Here is a 20,780-nt window from a genome sequence, read left to right as displayed (position 1 = left end):
TAATTTCTCTTTTTTTTGGACTAGGGTTTTAACAGTTTGATTAATATTCTTGATCCAGCTTTTGGTTTCATTAATGTTTTTTTCTTTCATTCATTTCCATCCTAATATTTAATATTTCCTCTGCTTCTCTGCTCTTCTAACTTGCTCTTCTTTTCCTACTTTAAAGTGGAAGCTTGTCATTGATTTTAAACTTTTATTCTTTTCTAATACAGCCTAGTTTGTAAAGTTTCCAAGTACTGAGTTAGCTACATCCTACAGTCTTTGGTATGTTGTGTTTTCATCTTCAGGCAGCTGAAAATAGCCCTTTGATTTCTCCTTTGACCTACAGAGTATTGGGAAGTATGTTCTCGGTTGATTTTCAAATATTTGAAGATTTTCCAGGTATTTCTTATTGGCTGATTGATTGATTGCCGCACCGCACGGCTTGCGGGATCTCAGTTCCCCAACCAGGGATGCAACCCAGGCCCTCAGCAGTGGAAGCGCAGAGTCCTAACCACTGGACCACCAGAGAATTCCCCCAGGTATCTTTTTATTACTGATTTCTATTATTGTTATTGATTGCTAATATAATTTGCATGAGGTGAATTTGTATAAGTCTGTATAAAAAGTTTATGGGCATTTCTTTAGTATCCTGGAATATGATCTCTGTTGGTAAATATTTCATGTGTACTCGAAAAGAATGAGTATTCTATGTCAAGTTGGTTAATAGTACTGTTCAGGTTTTCCATATCCTACTGTTTCATCCAGTGGTTGGATGATGTATGTTGATATTTTGAAGTTGTGCTATTACGCATATAAATGCTAGACATTATTTCCTCGTAATGAATTGACACCTTTATCGTTATGAAACGCTCTTTATCCCTAGGAATATTCTTTGCTCTGAAGTCTCCTTTGTCTAATATTAATATAGCCACTCTAGGTGTCTTCCAATTGGTGTTCAACAGGCATATACATATCTTCCCATCCTTTCCTTTTTAATTCACTCGTGTCGTCATCTTCAGAGTGAGTGTCTGATAGGCAGCATATAGTTGGGTCTTGCATTTTTATCCAATCTAACTGGGGGCACTTCGACCCAGTTACAAAAAAAAAAATTATTTTTTATTGAGGTATAGTTGATGTACAGTGTTATATATAAGGTTCAGGTGTCTGTGAGTCGGTTTCTTTTTTGTTATATTCACTAGTTTGTTTTATTTTTTAGATTCCACATATAAGTGATATCAGAGTATTTGTCTTTCTCCGACTTATTTCATTTAGCATAATACCCTCCAAGTACATCCATATTGTTACCAATGGCAAAATTTCATTCTTTTTTGTGGCTGAATAGTATTCCATTGTGGGTGTGTGACCACACATCTTTATCCATTCACCTGCTGGTGGACACTTAGGTTGTGTGCATATCTTGACTATGGTATATAATGCTGCTATGAACATTGGGGTGCATGTATTTTTTCGAATTAGTGTCTTTTCTTCTTCAGATACATGCCCAGGAGTGGGACTGCTGGATCATATGGCAACTCTATGTTTAGTTTTTTGGGAAAGATCCATACTGTTCACCATAGTGGCTGCACCAATTTGTGTCCTTACCAACAGCAGTGGTCCCCAACCTTTTTGGCACCAGGGACTGGTTTCATGGAAGATAATTTTTCCATGGATGGCAGGTGGGGGGATGGTCCAGGCGGTAATGCAGGCGATGGGGAGCGGCAGATGAAGCTTTTGCTTTGATTTGTAAATACCGAAAAGTCCTTGCATCCTTGAGATATATCCCACTTCATCATGGTGTTTGATCCTCTTAGTATACTGTTATTTTTTAAATTAATTAATTAATTTATGGCTACATTGGTCTTCGTTGCTGCACGCGGGCTTTCTCTAGTTGCGGCGAGCGGGGTCTACTCTTCGTTGCGGTGCATGAGCTTCTCATTGCGGTGGCTTCTCTTGTTGCAGAGCATGGGCTCTAGGCGCAAGGGCTTCAGTAGTTGTGGCGCACGGGCTCTAGAGCGCAGGCTCAGTAGTTGTGGCGCACGGGCTTAGTTGCTCCGTGGCATGTGGGACCTTCCCGGACCCAGGCTTGAACCCATGTCCCCTGGATTGGCAGGCAGATTCTTAACCACTGCGCCACCAGGGAAGTCCATGTGTTTTTCTTGATGAGTCTGGCTAAAGGTTTATCAGTTTTGTTATCTTTTCAAAGAACCAACCTTAGTTTCATTGATCTTTTCTATGTTTTTTTTTTTAGTCTCTACTTCATTTATTTCTGCTCTGATCTTTCTTTCCTTCTACTAATGTTGAGTTTTGTTATTCTTTTTCTAGTTCCTTTAAGTGTAAGGTTAGGTTGTTTGAGATTTTTCTTGTTTCCTGAGGTAAGCGCCTATTGCTGTAAACGTCCTTCTTAGAACTGCTTTTGCTGCATCCCATAGATTTTGGATCACTGGGTTTTCATTTGCCTCTGGGTATTTTTTTTTTATTTCCTCTTTGTTTTTTTCATAGATCCAGTGGTTATTTAGTAGTTTATTATTTAGCCTCCACGTGTTTGTGGTTTTTGCAGGGTTCTTTTCTTGTAGTTGATTTCTAGTCTCATACTGTTGTGGTTAGAAAAGATGCCTGACATGATTTCATTCTTAAATTTGCCAAGGCTTGGTTTGTGGCCTAGCATGTGATCTATCCCGGAGAAAGTTCCCCCATGCACTTGAAAGAAAGAATGTGTATTCTGTTGCTTCTGGATGGAATGTTCTATATAAATCTGTTAAGTCCATCTGATCTGTCATTTAAGGCCAGTGTTTCCTTATTGATTTTGTTTGGATTATCTGTATATTGATATAAGTGGGGTGTTAAAAGTCCCCTACTATTGTTGTGTTACTGTTGATTTTCCCCTTTACATCTGTTAATATTTGCTATTATGTATTTAGGTGCTCCTATGTTGGGTGCATATATGTTTACAATTGTTAAATCATCTTCTTGAACTGAGCCCTTGATCATTATGTAATGTCCTTCTTTGTCTCTTGTAACAGTCTTTGTTTTAAAGTCTATTTTGTCTGATGTAAGTAGTGCTACTCTGTCTTTGACTTCCGTTTGCATGGAATACGTTTTTCCATTCCCTCACTTTCAGTCTGTGAGTGTCCTTAGATCTGAACTTAGTCTCTGGTAGGCAGCATATGTAGAGGTCTTGTTTTTGTATCCATTCAACCACTCTGTGTCTTTTGATTGAAACATTTAGTCCATTTACATTTAAAGTAATCATGAATATGTACGTTCTTATTGTCATACTGTTTTTGTAGGTCTTTTTTGTTCCTTCTTTTGTTTTTCTCTCTTGTGATTTGATGGCTATCTTTATATATGTATGTTTTCAGTTACTGATCTCTCGATTTCAAATGCATTTTAACAGTCCTGCATTTGTACTCCCCTCCCCTCATGATTACTGTTTCTGACGTCATATTCTGCACCTAATTATTTTGTGTATTCCTTAACTGCTTATTATGGATATAAATGATTTTACAACTTTGTCTTTTAACCCTAACTTTGTACATGGGTGATTTCCTACCTTTATCTTTGCCTTCACTGATGAGCTGTTTCGTTTCATAATTTTCATGTTTCTAGCTGTGGCTTTTCCTTTTCTGCCTAGAAAAGTTCCTTTAACATTTCTTGTAAAGCTGGTTTGGTGGTGCTGAACTCTTTCAGCTTCTGCTTCTCTGTAAAACTTTCTGATTTCTCCATCAAATCTGAATGAGAGTCTTGTTGGGTAGAGTATTCTTGGTTGTAGGTTTTCCCCTTTTATCACTTTAAATATACCATGCCTCTCCCTTCTGGCCTGCAGTGTTTCTGCTGAAAATTCAGCTGGTATTATGGGAGCTCCCTTGTAAGTAACTTGTTGCTTTTCCCTTGCTGCTTTAAATATTTTCTCTTTAATTTCTGCCATCTCAATTACAATGTGTCTTGGTGAATTCCTCCTTGGGTTAACCCTGTATGGGGTTCTCTGTGCTTCCTGGACCGAGATACTTGTTTCCTTTCCCAAGTTAGGGAAGTTTTTGGCTATTGTGTCTTCAAATATGTTCTCAGCGCCTCTCTCTTTTTTCTCCTTCTGGAACCCCTATAATGTGAATATTAGTGCATTTGTTGATGCCCAAGAGGTCTCTCAAACTGTCCTCATTTCTTTTCATTCTTTTTTTCTGTTCAGCACCAGTGATTTCCACTACTGTCTTCCAGCTCATTGTTCCTCTGTATCATTTAGTCTACTGTTGTTTTTGTTGTTTTTTGTTTTTGTTTTTGCGGTACGCGGGCCTCTCACCGTTGCGGCCTCTCCCGTTGCGGAGCACAGGCTCCGGGCGCGCAGGCTCAGCGGCCATGGCTCACGGGCCCAGCCGCTCCGCGGCATGTGGGATCTTCCTGGACCGGGGCACGAACCCGCGTCCCCTGCATCGGCAGGCGGACTCCCAACCCCTGCGCCACCAGGGAGGCCCCGTTTAGTCTATTAATTCCTTCTAGTGTACTTTGCATTTCAGTTATTGAATTCCTCATGTTAGGTGGTTCTTTATATTTCCTCTGTGTTAAAAGCTTCTAGCTTCTTGCTCTGTGCACCCATTCTTCTCCAAGCTCCTTCATCATCTTTACGACCACTACCCTCAGCTCTTTTTGGGTAGGTCGCCTGTCTCCACGTCACTTAGTTCTTCTTGGTCCTCTGTTGGGAACATGTTCCTCTGTCACCTCCTTTTGCCTAATGTCCTATTTGTATGTATCTTGTAGGTTGGTTACACCTCCCAATCTTGGTGAAGGAGCCTTTTGTAGGAGATACCTATGCGAGCAGCACACTCCCCTCTCCTCACCAGAGCTGTATGCCTTGGGGTTTCCCCCTATGAGGGCTGTGTGGGTCCTTCTGTTGTGGCGGGCTGACTACTGTGGGCAGTCTAGTAGGCTTGGCCCTGCCTTGTGCAGAGGCTGCTGGTTGACAGGGCTGAGTCGCGAGGTGTCTGGCTGCAGACTCCCTGGGGCTGCTCCCTGCCCACAGGTGGGTGAAGCCAGGCCCTGGGGTTAGTGCCAGCCTACGGGTGGACAGAGCAAGGTCCTGCAGTCTGGTTCCAGGGCCCAGGAGTCCCACAGCTGGTATCAGATTGCTGATGGGTAGGGCCAGTTCCTGACAGTTGGCTGCAGGGTCCAGGATGTCCTGAAACTTACGTTGGCCTGCTAGTGGGCAGGGCCAGGGCCCAGCTAGTCCCAGGTCAGGATCTAACCTGCTAGTAGGTGGACTGGGGCCGCAGGCTGCAGGGCTTTGGTTTTCTTTTGGCTGGTGGATGAGGCTGGTTCTGAGGCTAGAGCAGGCCTGTTGACGGGAGGCACAGGGGCCCAGGGTCTTTGACTGGAGGTTCCCGGGTCTTGTGCCTGCACACTGGTGGTGGGGCCAAGTCCTGGGCCCTCTGGTGGGCAGGGCCATGTCCAGGGGCAGCCAGCTCAGGGGGTCTTAAGGCAGCCTGTCTGTTGGTGAGTGGGGCTGTGCCTGTGCCCAGACTTAGCTGCCTGGCCTGAAGTGTGCCAGCACTAGTGCCTACAGGCTGTCCTGAGGCTAATAGCCTAGAGGGAGGATTCCAAAATGGTGCTTACCAGCACCAGTGTCCCCACGATAGAACTAGCTGCCAGAAATGGCTGCCACCAGCATCTGTGTCCCCAGGGGGAGCTCCAGTTGCCTCCTGCCTCTCCCAGAGACTCTGCAAGATCAGCAGGTAGGTCTGACCCAGGCTCTTTCCAAATTATGCTTCTGCCCTGGGTTCCCGGAGCATGTGAGATTTTGCATGCATCCTTTAAGGGTGAAGGCTGTACCTCCCTCAGCCCTCTGTGACTCCTGAAAGCAAGCCCCCTGGCCTTTAAGCCAACTACTCTCTTGGAGCTTGTCTTCCCAGTGTGAGACCCCCGGGCTGGGGAGCTCAACGTGGGGTTTGGACCCTTCACACTCCTTTCATAGGACCTTTACAATTGTAGTTAGTTATTCTCCCGTTTGTGGGTCACGCACCCAGGGTATGGGACTTGACTGCAATGGCGACTCCATCCCTCCTACCTGTCTCGTTGTTTGGTTGTAGTAGCTCTTTTCTGGTTGGTAGGTTCTGGTCTTTATCATCAATGGTTGTTCCGCAAATAGTTGTAATTTTGGTGTGCCCATTAGAGCAGGTGAGTTCAGGGTCTTTCTACTTCGCCATCCTGGCCAATCTCCACCTAACTTAGGAGCTTCCAAGGTGCCACGGGGGCTGGACTTCGTTTCCAAGAGTTGAGGGCCCTCACGCAGGTCGTCTGACAACACTTGGTGAGGCCGTGCGGACACAAGTCAGGGTCAACTGGACCCATTTACATTTAATCAAATTACGTTTAATGTGATTTTGTTGTATTTAATCATCTTGCTTTTTGTATCCTATATGTACCACCATCTGGTCTTTAAAGTTAAATGACAGACAAAATGTTTAGTATAAATACGAACAATATATTATTCTCCAGCATGTTTCAAATTGGTACTTAAAACTGCTTTGTGTGTCCAGATAAAATAACTGAAAAAATACCCTATGAGACTATGTCTCCTCTGAGATGTAATTTTGGTGGGAAAAAACTCACTTTATATTAGGACATTTACAGTATATACAGATGATTCCTAAATTTATATCTCTAACTGAAATACATCTTCTGAAATCCTGACCTCTATATCCAAATAACTTTAACACCTATTTAACAACTCTACCTGGGTGTTTCACAGGTAACTTTAAAGTATTCAAATTCACATACGTTCAGCTTCAGACTCACACAGTTCAAGCTAAGAAACTGAAACATCCCTAAGGTTCGGGCTGCTACCTACCTGTTACTGGTTCATCAGCCGAATCCCTGTGCATTTCTTACCATGTATCACGTACGTAGGATAACTCAGACCAGAGACCCCAATACAAAACGAAAGAGAAGACAAGAAATCCTAGATAATTAAAAGGATCCTTTATTGTAAATGTATATAGTACCATAATTCATCAAAATAATTTATAATAGTTAACTCTCTTAAATATAATCTTATAAATGATGCCTTCTGAAGTTAAACGTAATGTGGATTCAATCAGTTTATTTAAAACTATTTAGAACATGGTATTAGAAATTTAAAAAAAATTAACTGTCATCTACAAAATCTTCTAAGAAAGGAAATCATGACAAGTTCCTGATCAGATAAATGCCACTCCATTATTTAAGGGGATTAAAAGGAAGCATAAATAAATTTGAATAGACATGTCAATTTCCTGGGCTTTATCCTTCTATACAAACCTGACTCTTTAGAGAGTTAATACTGCATTCTGGTTTCCTACCGTAAGTAAGAAATTCCTTAACAGCAGTTGAGAAATGACCTGAACCTCTTGGTGAACCATACTTCTTCACCTCCCGATGGTCCCTCGGGGCTGTGACCTCTACTGTGGCTGCTGTCTCACCTCTGCTAGGGTCCCAGGCGTCTCCGTGTTGAGGCGTCTCCGTGTTGAGGACAAGCGTGACAAATCGCCGTTCCAGCCACAGTGTCCACCCTAACCTTCCAAATGCCACTGCTGTGACGAGGAGCCATCACAGATGGCCATGGCGACAAAGCCTCTGCGACTCAGTGGATCGACCGCTCTCAGGCACTGTCCAACCGACACCTGGTACAGCCGATTATTCCTCTGAAAATAAAGTGGTGGCAAGAAAAAAATACCACCAGTTACTTGCTTTAAGTTAAAAAACTTATTGCCAGAATATGGTAGAGACAGTAATCTAGAAGAGACGTGGAACATTTCACATTACTTACTTATTTGCGGGATGCTACAAACTCAGAACAACCTTCTACAAGGTAAGCAGGACATGAGCCCCTCTGCCGAGCTCCCTCCCTCAGCCTTGTCTGTCTCCTCACCCCAAAGGTCCACTGCTGGGATCCTCCTGACCCGTGGCATTTCATGAGTCGTGGGGGGTCTGATGAGCGAGTCTCTGACATATCCAGGCAAAGGAGATTGTTTAAAACCAATTCGTGCTCTTCATTATAAATCCAAATCTAAGGAAGAAAATGAAAGATCAAAACCTCAAGTTTTGCTTCAGATTCTGAAAAGCAGACGGCACGACACTTCACACATTTGTGGAAGAAGGGATTTATTTTGTATGGTCTCTTGCAGCAGGAACAGACCAGCTTAGAGAAAGTGAGGTGCAATTCCAGGAAGAAATGTGAGCAGTGGCTGAGTTAACTTAATTGACTGTATTTGAGCACAAGATTGTAGATCTTCCCCAATTCCAGGATTTCGCAATTACACAATGCTTTTAATTCTCACACTGTGTAGAACTGAAGGAGCCCAGTGAAGCGGCTGGTTTGCCTTCTGTACAAGGAAAACACATGAGGCTATGATTTTCATATTTCCCTCATCTGTTGGGCAGTGATGACTGTGCGTAAGCTGTCATATCCCATCATCCTGTGGAACAGTATACTCTATTCCTGGCTCATAATAACATTTGCACTGAGATTACAATTTCATTGATGGCCCCAAAGCAGGATTCTCCTTAGACGTGCAAATGATCTTTGAGGATAGTTGTCTTTATGGTGTCTCAGATTATTTTCAAGAACAAAGGCCTGAAACTGGCTGAAATGGCCAAGTGCAATGAATAACTTTATTCTCCAACATGCACCATCACTAAATTGAAAAGGAAAACATTTTCTCCTATCCTCTGAATTATTTTATTCATTACTGCTTCTACCTACAGGCCCAAGACGTATGTGTGCTGCCTCTTGGTACAAAGAGAAGGCTCCCCATTGGCGCCATGACAGCCCCAGTAAACACAGACGCTGGTGCTTTATAATCTCCACACGTGGCTCCGAGCGCTGGGAGTGCGCCACGTGTGACTGAGGAAATGAAATAAAATTACCAATCCAACAGCCACATGTGGCTAGGGTGTAAGTGCAATTCTGTGCAGTCACAACATAGTACGGACAGGAGAGTGTAACTCCATCTCCTCAAACCTCTTGCAGTTTCTGGAACAAATTTCGCCAATCTCATCCTACCACAACCTAAACCACCAAAACCTCACTACAATTTAACACTTCCATGTCTACAACACTGACACCTCTCGCACCCAGACGTGGCACAAAACCCTCTTTAAACCATGTTTTCCAGTATGTTAACACCTTAGATAGCGTGCATGAACTCTCCTAGAAATAAGATGTGATCTATGAAATTTCAAAGGACACACTCTATCCAAAAAGGGCCCAAGTGTTCTTTTCATTCTTGAATGACCCCGTCCACCACTCAGGTGGAAACGTAAGTAAATGAAGCTTGCTTACTTACGACATGTTCTGAGCATTACAGTCTTGAGGCACTACAACTAGGAGATTAGACCAATGTTAGGTTATGCTATTTTATCAGATACAAAGCAGTTTGCAATAAGTTTTCTGCTTATTTTTAGGTTCACTTAATATCGCTGAAAAGACACATAAGTTGAGAATAAATTATTTGAATGACATGAATTGAAATTGTGCTGTTTCCTCTGATGAACTACTAAAAATAAGTTAGGAAAACTCAATTTCACAGAAAACTCTACAAAAGATATTCTGATTCATCCAATGCAGATTTAATGTTCTGGGCCAGAAAGAAGATGCATGTCCTTTGCCATTTCTAACAAATTCATATAGCTTTCAATTAATTCTATATAACTCAAATTCATTCTGTGTAACTGTAAAGTACAAATAATGCTCTAAACAAACAAAATATTACTATGACAAACAATGACCAGAGGTAGGGAAAATGTACAAAGGAGACCACAACAGTATTAGATAGATGATCTCTAAAATCTCTAAAATCATTCCCAGCGTAAACAACTTAACTTCAGCAAGTGGTGCTGGGAAAGCTGGACAGTCGCACGTAAATCAGTGAAGTTAGACCACTCCTTCACACCATACACAAGACTTAAATACAAGACACGATACCATAAAACTCCTAAAAGAGAACACAGGCAAAGGCAAAACATTCTCTGACATTAATTGTACCAATGTTTTCTTAGGTCAGTCTCCCAAGGTTAAAAAAAAAAAAAGCAAAAATAAACAAATGGGACCTAATCAAACTTACAAGCTTTCTGTATAGCAAAGGAAACTGTAAGCAACGAAAAGACAGCCTACAAACTGGGAGAATATATTTGCAAATGATGTGACTGACAAGGGCTTAATTTCCAAAATATACAAACAGCTTATACAACTCAACAACAACAAAAAGAAACAACCCAATCGAAAAATGGGCACAAGGCCTAAACAGACATTTCTCCAAAGAAGACATACAGATGGCCAACAAGCACATGAAAAGATGCTCAACGTTGCTACTTATAAGAGAAATGCACATCAAAACTACAATGAGGTACCACCTCACAGTGGTCAGAACTGCCATCATTAAAAAGTCTACAAATAACAAATGCTGGAGAGGGTGTGGAGAAAAGGGGAACCCTCCTACATTGCTGGTGGGAATGTAAACTGGTGCAACCACTATGGAAAACAGTAGGGAGGTTCCTCAAAAAACTAAAATAGAGCTGCCATATGATCCAGCAATCCTACTCCTGGGCATATATCTGGAGAAAACCATAATTTGAAAAGATACGTTGCACCCCAGTGTTCATAGTAGCACTATTCACAATAGCCAAGACATGGAAACAACCTAAATGTCCATCAACAAATGAATGGATAAAGAAGATGTGGCACATATACATAATGGGATACTACTCAGTCATAAAAAAGAATGAAATAATGCCATTTGTAGCAACATGGATGGACCTAGAGATTATCATACTAAGTGAAGTCAGAAAGAGAAAGACATATCATATGGTATCACTTATTTGTGGTATCTAAAAAAAAATGATACAAATGAACGTACCTACAAAACAGACACAGAACAGACTTGCGGCTGCCAAGGGGGAGGGGAGTTGGGAGAGGGATAGATTGGGAGTTTGGGATTAGCAGATGCAAACTATTATATAGAGAATGGATAAACAACAAGGTCATACTGTATAGCACAGGGAACTATATTCAATACCCTGTGATAAACCATAATGGAAAAGTATAACTGAATCACTTTGCTGTACAGTAGAAATTAACACAACATTGTAAATCAACTATGCCTCATTAAAATAAATTTTAAAAAGCAAACAAAAAACCCCAAAACAATATAATTTTTAAAAAGTCAGATTAAAATCTTGATGTCTGCCCCTCCCTCCTCAAGGCTGACTGCCAGCAGCTTCCCTTTCCTTCATTGAAGGACACTGTCCATGGACTGGCTGAGAGCCCAGAGGCCTGACTCACCTGATTTGGGTCACTGTAGTCACATGCCTTAAGCACTACTAGGCCTCCTTTCTGACTTGGGCGGCCCTGGGCTGCCAGACACTTGTGGGTCTGGAGGTGATAGAGCTGTAAAAGAAGAGATTGCTCTTGACAAGCTGGTAGGTATAGAAAGACCAATGTCAGAAGATGCCTTAGAATGCTAGAAAAGGAGGTTTTAGAGGAAATATGAAAATATTATTCCAGAGGTATGGATTCTAAAGGTCATAAAAAGATAAGCATTTTTTATTACTGAATTCTAGCTTTAGCACATAGGAGTATCACAATAGAGACTTCAAGGTTATAGGCAATTTTAACAATATATGCAGGCAGTGTCAAGTAGAAATTCTACCTAAAGATACAAGTTTACTAATCTACTATAGGGGAGGAAGGAAATTAAATACCATCGCTCCACTAAAATACCTTAAAATGAAACTCAGGAAATAAGAACAAAAGGCACAAACAGACAGTACGTAATTAAATATACATACCTAACTGGAGACAAACATTAAAAATGCCATAGGAATGCCAAAGGTGAGATACATAAAAGAAGCAAAGAGCATCGAGTCTAAGTAAAACGATTAGTTTAAATATTAAATGTGATTAGATATGCAAGGCAAAAATAATAATGGTAAGGGATTTCAACTGTATGGACATACACGGGTACCTATTTTTACTTAAAGAGAAAACACCTAATAATAAGAAACACCTTGATGACTTTTATAAGATAGAACAACAAGATAGGAGAAGGCTCTAGGCTTAATTCTAGCCACTTAAGAATTGCTGGCATTGTGAAAGAACCAGGAGAGGGATGCCTTCTTTATAACAAAAGGGAAATTCGGGCAACAATTACAATATCTACACTTTCAGGAAGCAAATTCTAAGAAATGATTCAAGAAAAAGGTATGATTTTATGGCTAGACATCTAAAATTGAAGTGATATTATAAAACTGAAGAAATTTTATAAGAACCAAAAAGGGAATATCTAAAGAATTGCGGTTGATCAATGGGTTTCTGCTAAGCTCGGATGACTGCTCAGGACGTCGGATGTAAAACCTGACTTGGTACCACCACTTAGACCCTGACCACCCTTCTTCCCTTCCTGTCTGCACTCAGTTCCAGAGCTGAGGCCAGCAGTATACAGCTGCCCCATTTCTCCTTTGTTTTCCTTTTTGGACTGGTCTTTAACAAGTGACTTTTACACTCACTCACATTGCCTTTATTTGTATACTCACATTTATAGCCATCCTCTTGGAAGCCAGCACGTAACTTAGAGAAGCCATGTTCTCTTTAACACAGGCAGGTAAAGGATCTTAATATAAACAGGAAAGATATCAAAATTTCTAAGGTCTTACACCTGAGTAGAGGAAATTCTCCTAAAAGGAATATAATGGAAGGCAAGCCAGGGGCTATCCTTAAATATTTTACGTCTACAATGTCATTTATTATATCACACAACATTTAATGAAACATTTTGCTAGGATCACTTTCTTACCCTTCCACGTTGGAGGACTTTGGGGCGTTTTGGCCCTCTATTGATAAAAATGGGTTGCTGGGGTTTGGCATTGGACCCAGATATCTGCATCTCTGGGTAAATATTATCCAAATACCATTTAAATGATTTACAATTCAACTTCTTCCTCAACTCAACGCGCTCACTGATATTTCCATAGCTTCTGGTTCTCAGATCAGGTCTTAAGGAAAAATACTGCTCCTGAATTTAAAAATGAAAAATAATAGATTTTTTTGTTTAAATGAATCACACCTCAAAAAAGCCATTACAAAGAAAATACTGAGAGCTGCATATGGCAGAAGAGGAGGTGGGAAGGAATACAATGTGCGCAGGGTCTTGACAGGGGAAGCAGGGGGACTGGGTCAGAGCAAAGCCCAGTGAGCAGAGGAGCCAGGCTCTGTGGGAGTCACAGGAGGGGACAGGAGGACAAAGAAACTGAGGAGAAGCACAGTTTCTTCTGGTGCTGGCGACTATATTACCTCTCACAGACTAGATGCTTGGGAAATTTAAAAAGCAGTCACAACAAAAATGAGTGAAAGACTGGGTGAAGAGAAGAGAGAAAAGCAACCAAAGCCAACGGAGTTACTAGCCTTATCATCCATCCTTCTCGGTGAGAGATTTAATCTCACCTTATACTCATCCAACCAGACATGTGCCAGCCGCAGGGAGTTGTGTGTCATGGTGTCCTGGCCCTCTGGAGAGCCATATGGTCTCCTTTTCCGGAAAACGTGTCCAACTCTAGAGCAAGGGATGATGAAGAGCTTACCTCCACACATCCAAATCTGGTCAGAAGCAGAATATGTGTTAATGGTTCCTCACAGTGCTGTGAAATCGATGCACGAATTTTCATGAAACAGGTGTTTGTGAAACCTTGCAAGAGGTTTTATCTTATTAGATATAACTATTCAAATAGAATAAAGTCAAAGTGTGTATTTTAAAAAAATTATCCGTCTTTACGATTAAAAAGAAACAAAACTCTAAAACATTGCAATATTCTTTTACTACCCTGTGTCTAAAATTGTACTTACCATGCGTGTCGTTTTAACACATCAAGGAAGTTGACCTTCAGGACTTAGGGACAAAGAATGCTTACTCATCAATCCTCTAATCTCAGTTCTACAGGTACTTTCTCATGAAACACATACAAACATACACACACCATTTTTTAGAAAAAAAAATTTTTTTATAAAATATACAGAATAACTCTAGATTAAGATTCAGATCTTAGTTCTGGTCTAAATTTTGCCCTTGACTGAGCTACTTTATATCGTTATTTCAATTTTTATGAGACTCAATTACCTTATCTACAAAGATTGAACTAATAATATCTATTATACCTTGCAACTTTCAAATTCTAAAGATTAAGTAGGAAAATACATTTGCAAAAATACGAAATGGCATATGCACAAGGTATTAGGGTATCTGAACGGGGGGGGATCTGTTAGGCAGACCGGGAGATGGGAGGCGGGGAGTGGGGCCCTCTGCTGAGAGAGAGAAATCTGAATTGTTCCCTTGCCCTCTTTCTGCCTTTTCCAAAGACCGTCTTACCACCACAGCTGAGCCACAGACCCCACCCACAGCTGTCATCTGCCCAACCTTAGCCCCTGGAGGGAACGGTATATATAAAGGGTTCAGTAACCTATACGCAGGTGTTGATATCATTTATCTTATCAGCTGGGCTACTCCTGAAAGTGAAATGAGGAGCTATTAATAATCTCTCCAGGAGATCAGGTATGAACCAGGATGGTCTCGCGCAGTCAGGAAAATCTGATGACCCCAACTATATATATCTAGGGTTATCAAATAAGATTAACAAATGGACAAAGAAAGAACAAAACTCTAGATTAAATGCACATGAAGACTTCTTAATACATACCCAACTATTCATTACAACTATCACTTTTAAATTCTTACAAAATAAATGCAAGGCTTCTTATAGGCTTTTGATATTTTGAATGGGTATTATCCACATTATAGATTGTGGTAAAGTAGTATTCATTAAGGAAAATTTGTTAATAAAGACAGGCAAAGAGAATTTACAGAAAATATGGGATCATGAATGAAAATTATATTCCTTGCACACAGTTAATAATCAAGCATGCAAAAAAAAATTTACCCGAAATGATATTTCTAAATTTTCTCCTCCCCAGATATCCATGCCACTGTCATACTGTCCAAGTTCACTGAAATAGTTTCTGTTCATGGCAAACAATCCTCCAGCCATTGTAGGTGACCTAGAAAAGGAAAACAATTATCGTATCAATTCTGTAGTCAATTATCTACGTTCTTGTTTTAAAAAACTCAGAGCAGCTTTAGAACATTACTAATAGAAACTAGATTAACTATTATGAAACATTTTGTCTGATTTATGAGGGAATGAGCTGGACCCCATAACTTAATTTTCTAGATCGCAGTCCCAGGCAAATGAAGGCTACTTTTCTAAGTATCACAAGTACTTCTAAAAATTGATTATAACTACTGTTGACAGAAATCCACCTGAATTATTTAATTCCTTCAACAGTCTCATAGAGCCACGGGGATTAAAAACTGGGCTCCAGGGCCTGCCAAGGAGAGAGCAGACAAACGTCTCACTTTGAATTGGACTCAAACATGTGTTAGACCAGTGGTTCCCCCAGACATTTTTAGCTGTCACAGCTGTGGAGGAGGGGTGCCACTGGCATCTGAAGGGTAGAGGCCAGATATGCTGAACACCCTGCAACACACAGGGCAGCACCCGCAACGGAGAGCTCTCTGGCCCTAAAGGTCAGTCCTGCCACAGTCGAGAACCCCTGTGTTCCTGAGAACTGACGTGGACGGGCTCCCCAGAGCCTGAGGTGGCTTCCAATGACCTCACTGGCCGAACCGCACCGGGGGCGTGGCGTCTAGTGTTCTGAGCGGCCTCCCAGAAGACAAGCCAGTCTCTGCAGGAGAAAACACCGCCCCAGGATGAACGTACCTCCATAATTTTTCATATACAATGTCCAGCATTAAACAAAAATAAACAAGCAAACTAACAAATAACCAGGCAATCAGGAAGATAAATCACATGAAAGAAAAAAATAAGAGAAACAATCTACAACAGAAACAGATGTGCAGGGGTTTCAGATAACAGAGTTATCAGGCAGAGACTTTAACTGTTCAATATGTTCAAGCATAAAAGACTGAGAATTCGGCAGATAATTAGATGCTATCAATAAATGAACCAAATTTATGCATCCGAAAGACAGTTCTGACAAAGACAGAAAAAAAGTCAGCAGCCAATGAGAGATTACCTTCAAAAGAAAAAAAATTAGTTGTTGGCTTCTCACCAGAAACAGTGGAAGCCAGAAGGTTCTTGAATGATACCTTCAAAGTCCTGAAAGAATATACCTGCCAGTCTAGAACTGAACATCAAGTAAAATTAGTCTTCAAAATAATGGTGAATCAAACAAAAAAGTAAACAAACCCACCACTCTTTCCCCAACTTGATCCATGAGAGTCCCCCTGCCCTCCCCTCTCTGCCTTTGCAGTTGATCGTTCCTCCCTTTTCCCTCAGCTTGAAGCATCTATGTCCAGTGTCTGTGAAATGATGTTTTATCTGTGTCTCAGGATAAGAAACGGCAATCATTCCACCAGGTGCTGGAAACTGATTAGCTTTGAGGCAAGGGTTTCTAGGGCCACAACTCAGGGATGTGTATTTAATTACAGGGTCCCCAGAAACCCCTCTCCTGGCTACCACAAGCAACGGCTTCTTTTCTGGTCTTGGGAGCCAGACCTGGACTGTTACCTCAGAGGCAGGGGCCCCAGAGAACACGCTGGGGCTTCCTCTTTGGCCACAGCTGGGCTCCCTTGAGACGTGAAGACTTCTGGCTGTCCTGCAACATGAGCCACAGCGACCCCGGCTCTACCAGCTCACAAGGTGCCTGGTCCCTCTGCCTAATCCAGTCCCCCCCTGAGCCACAGCCTGCTCAGGAATCAGTGGCAGCCTGTGAATCAGGCCAGAGCTTGCTTCAAGCCCAAGAAAAAAGCTGTCTTACTGGTGGAGGCTGGCCTTCCAAATCCTGGAGCCAGCCCTGCCAGCCAGGGGTCATTTTTGCCCTTTGGTGACCACTGTTTTCTTTCTCTGAAATATCTTACAATAGGTGATAATGTCGCTGACTCAAATTTCCATGAAAAGGAAAAAAAAAAAACTACCTCTTGAGTGACGTCCTGGTCTGTTCCTCTCTGAGGAATCTTGTGGGAAAAGAATACTGTTGCTTCTGCTCTGTCTCCACGTTTCTGTTGGGAAAGAAACGCCACCTGCCCTGGGGTGTTGGTGTTTCTGTCTGTGTTGCCATCCCAGCCTGCGGTAGGGGCTTGCGTCTGCGCTGTAATGTCTGTATCATGTCTGGGGAGTCCTTCCCACCTGTCCAGCCAGGGGCTACAACCCCTTGAAGAGGCCTCCATTTCCTTCCGATGATCCAAGGCACAGAGAACACCACCTCCCATGACCCCACCTTCAGGAGCTGTGGTGGCGCATGCATCCATGAGCCTACCCCTGGGCTACCTACCTGGGGCCCACCTCTACCCACAGTCCTGTATAGGAGTTGAGTAAACAGGATATCTCTGAGCCCCTGTCCCCAAAGGGCCGGCCAAGGGCTGCCCGCCAACCTGGCTCCATCAATCCTGCATGACCAAGTGATAGCTGGCGGGCTCTGCTACCCAGGCCCTCTGTACCTCCTACCCTGCCATCTGGCAAGGGATGGGCCCTTTTCTGTGAACTGACAACCTGTGGAAATGTGACCAATTAGTGTGAAATACATGTTTAGCAAACGTTAGGTACTGTAGTTGAACCAATAAATGTGAATCCTTCTGCACGCACGCACGCACACACACACACACACACACACAAAGCGTGAAACAAAGACATTTTCAGAAAGAGAGGAATAATCACCTGAAGGTCCAACCAAAAGAAATACTAAAATGTGTTCTTTAGTCAAAATGAAAATAAATCCTAGATGGAAGCTTGCAGATGCAGAAAGGATAAAAAGTGACATAAAAGGGGAAATATGTGGGTAAACGTAAATGAATAATGGTTACATAAAAAAGTCTTGTAGGGTTAAAAAAAATACACACGTGGGACTTCCCTGGCAGTCCAATGGTTAGGACTCCAAGCTTCCACTGCAGGGGGCCCGGGATGGATCCCTGGGTAGGGAACTAAGATCCTGCAAGCCGTGCGGCATGGCCCAAAAGTACAAAAACACACACCACACCACCACCCCCAAACACGTGTACATTTCAGCAATATAACTTGAAGGGGGATAACTGGAATATGAACATTCTGATATCCTTGCATTGTTTGGAGAAAATACCAATCTATATTACACTTTGATAGGTCAAGTATGAAGGCTGTACTTTCTAAGGTAACCACTAACAGAACAGTAGGTAAGAAACTATAATGTCTAATAATGGGTGGCAGCTGGGAACAGAATAATTGGAATTCAGGCCAAAAGCACGTAAAAGCAGAGAAAACAGAACTTAGAACAGACAGAAAGCAAACAGTACCACTGTAACCATAGACACAAACATGTAAGTAATCAACTAAGCCCTAATTAAAACACAAAGTTTTCCACACAGGCTTCAAAACAAAACAAAAGCAACTACATGCTGCTTACAGGGACACGTATAAATATGTGACCACAGGAAGACTGACAGCAAAAGGGACACTATTCTAGAAGTACAGAATTAAATACAATTCATAATGATAAATGGTTTCATCACCAGAAGATTTAATAATTCTAAACTGTCATGCATCTATTAACAGAGCCTCAAAATATATGAAGAAAATATATAAAGAACTACAAGGAGAAACAGACACACAATTGTAGTGGGAAATTAATATACCATTTTCAATAACTGACAACACGTGAATTAAAAATTAATAAAAATATAGAATATTTGAACAACACAATAAACGACCCAACAAATACAGCATCTCATCCTTAACAACTGCAGAAAACACAAATTCTGACCACAGTATAAGCTAGGATTAAATAACGACTATAAAGTTTCCGTATGCCTGTAAAATAATAAATGCACTGCTAAATAACCTACAGGTCAGAGAAGACATAACAATGAAAATATTTTGAAATAAATGACAGTAGGCCTCTGCTTGTGACCTGGGCCTCTGTTTGTGACCTGCGGAGAAGGGGAGAGGCAGCACGTTGAAAGGAGGGCCTCTGCAGTGTGGAGTTCCGAGTTTGGAGGTTATTACAGAGTACTGAGCAGAGTCCTCTGTGCTATACAATACACCAGAAATACATCTACACGTGGAGCAACTCCTACAGAACACCTACTGAACGCTGGCAGAGGACCTCAGACCTCCCAAAAGGCAAGAAACTCCCCACGTACCTGGGTAGGGCAAAAGAAAGAAAAAACAAGAAAAAACAGAGACAAAAGAATAGGGACGGGACCTGCACCAGTGGGAGGGAGCTGTGAAGGAGGAAAGGTTCCCACACACTAGGAAGCCCCTTCGCGGGCGGAGACTGCGGGTGGTGGAGGAGGGAGCTTCGGGCCGCGAAGGAGAGCACAGCAACAGGGGCGCGGGGGGCAAAGCGGGGAGATTCTCGCACAGAGGATTGGTGTGGACCAGCACTCACCAGCCCGAGAGGCTTGTCTGCTCACCCGCCGGGCCGGGCAGGGCTGGGAGCCGAGGCTCGGGCTTCGGTCGGAGCACAGGGAGAGGACTGGGTGTTGGCGGCGTGAACACAGCCTGCAGAGGGTTAGTGCGCCACGGCTGGCCGGGAGGGAGTCCAGGAAAAGGTCTGGAGCTGCCGAAAAGGCAGGAGACTTTTTCTTCCCTCTTTGTTTCCTGGTGCGCGAGGAGAGGGGAGTAAGAGCGCTGCTTAAAGGAGCTCCAGAGACGGGCACGAGCCGTGGCTAAAAGCGCGGAGCCCAGAGACGGGCGGGAGACGCTAAGGCTGCTGCCGCCGCCACCAAGGGGCCTGTGTGCGAGCACACGTCACTATCCACACCCCTCTTCCGGGGAGCCTGTGCAGCCCGCCACTGCCAGGTTCCCGGGATCCAGGGACAACTTCCCCGAGAGAACGCACGGCGGGCCTCAGGCTGGTGCAACAAATGTCACGCTGGCCTCTGCTACCGCAGGCTCGCCCTGCACTCCGTGCCCCTCCCTCCCCGCGGCCTAAGTGAGCCAGAGCCCCCGAATCAGCGGCTCCTTTAACCCCGTCCTGTCTGAGCAAAAAACAGGCGCCCTCCAGCGACCTACATGCAGAGGCGGGGCCAAATCCAAAGCTGAGCCCCTGGGAGCTGTGGGAACAAAGAAGAGAAAGGGAAATCTCTCCCAGCAGCCTCAGGAGCAGCGGATTAAATCTCCACAATCAACTTGATGTACCTGCATCTGTGGAACACCTGAATAGACGAGGAACCATCCCAAATTAAGGAGGTGGACTTTGAGAGCAAGATTTGTGATTTTTTTCCCCTTTTCCTCTTTGTGTGAGTGTGTATGTGTATGCTTCTGTGTGAGATTTTGTCTGTATAGTTTTGCTTCCACCATTTGTCCTAGGATTCTATCCGTCACTTTTCGTTTTTTTAAAAAATTTTTTTCTTAATAATTAATTTTAATAACTTTATTTTACTTTATCCCCTTTCTTTCTTTCCCTTTCTTTCTTTCTTCCTTTCTTTCCTTTCTTTCTCTTTCCTTCCTTCCTTCCTTCCCTCCCTCCTTTAGACAACAAATTATCCCAAATTGAGGAGGTGGGCTTTGAGAGCAAGATTTATGATTTTTTCCCCTTTTCCTCTTTGTGTGAGTGTGTATGTGTATGCTTCTGTGTGAGATTTTGTCTGTATAGCTTTGCTTCCACCATTTGTCCTAAGGTTCTATCCGTCCGTTTTTTTTTAATAATTATTTTTTAATTTAATAACTTTATTTTACTTTTACTTTATCTTCTTTCTTTCTTTCTTTTTTCCTTCCTTCCCTCCTCCCTCCCT

At 42.5% G+C, this 20,780-nt stretch overlaps 1 protein-coding gene across 5 annotated transcripts in view; it reads right to left on the bottom strand.

The window, feature by feature from the left end:
* Window positions 1-6,933: 6,933 nt before the first annotated feature.
* The window catches only part of GALNT11 (polypeptide N-acetylgalactosaminyltransferase 11), a 54,793-nt gene continuing 40,946 nt past the window's right edge, over window positions 6,934-20,780 (bottom strand). For 2 of the 5 annotated variants that reach the window (XM_067747526.1, XM_067747527.1), the window contains exons 7-12: window positions 14,932-15,049; window positions 13,406-13,597; window positions 12,798-13,016; window positions 11,288-11,392; window positions 7,877-8,014; window positions 6,934-7,649 (exon numbers count right to left, since the gene is read on the bottom strand). In XM_067747526.1, coding sequence (XP_067603627.1) covers window positions 7,518-7,649; window positions 7,877-8,014; window positions 11,288-11,392; window positions 12,798-13,016; window positions 13,406-13,597; window positions 14,932-15,049 — 904 coding nt within the window. In that variant the 3' untranslated portion in view covers window positions 6,934-7,517. Of the gene's footprint in view, window positions 7,650-7,876; window positions 8,015-11,287; window positions 11,393-12,797; window positions 13,017-13,405; window positions 13,598-14,931; window positions 15,050-20,780 lie in introns of those variants that run through there. The other 3 variants (XM_067747528.1, XM_067747530.1, XM_067747529.1) reach the window with 3 other exon arrangements.

Source organism: Pseudorca crassidens, chromosome 8 (assembly GCF_039906515.1).
Source record: "Pseudorca crassidens isolate mPseCra1 chromosome 8, mPseCra1.hap1, whole genome shotgun sequence".
NCBI lineage: Eukaryota > Metazoa > Chordata > Mammalia > Artiodactyla > Delphinidae > Pseudorca > Pseudorca crassidens.
The sequence above is the reverse complement of the archived record's forward strand: the minus strand, read 5'-3'. Positions and strand labels throughout refer to the sequence as shown.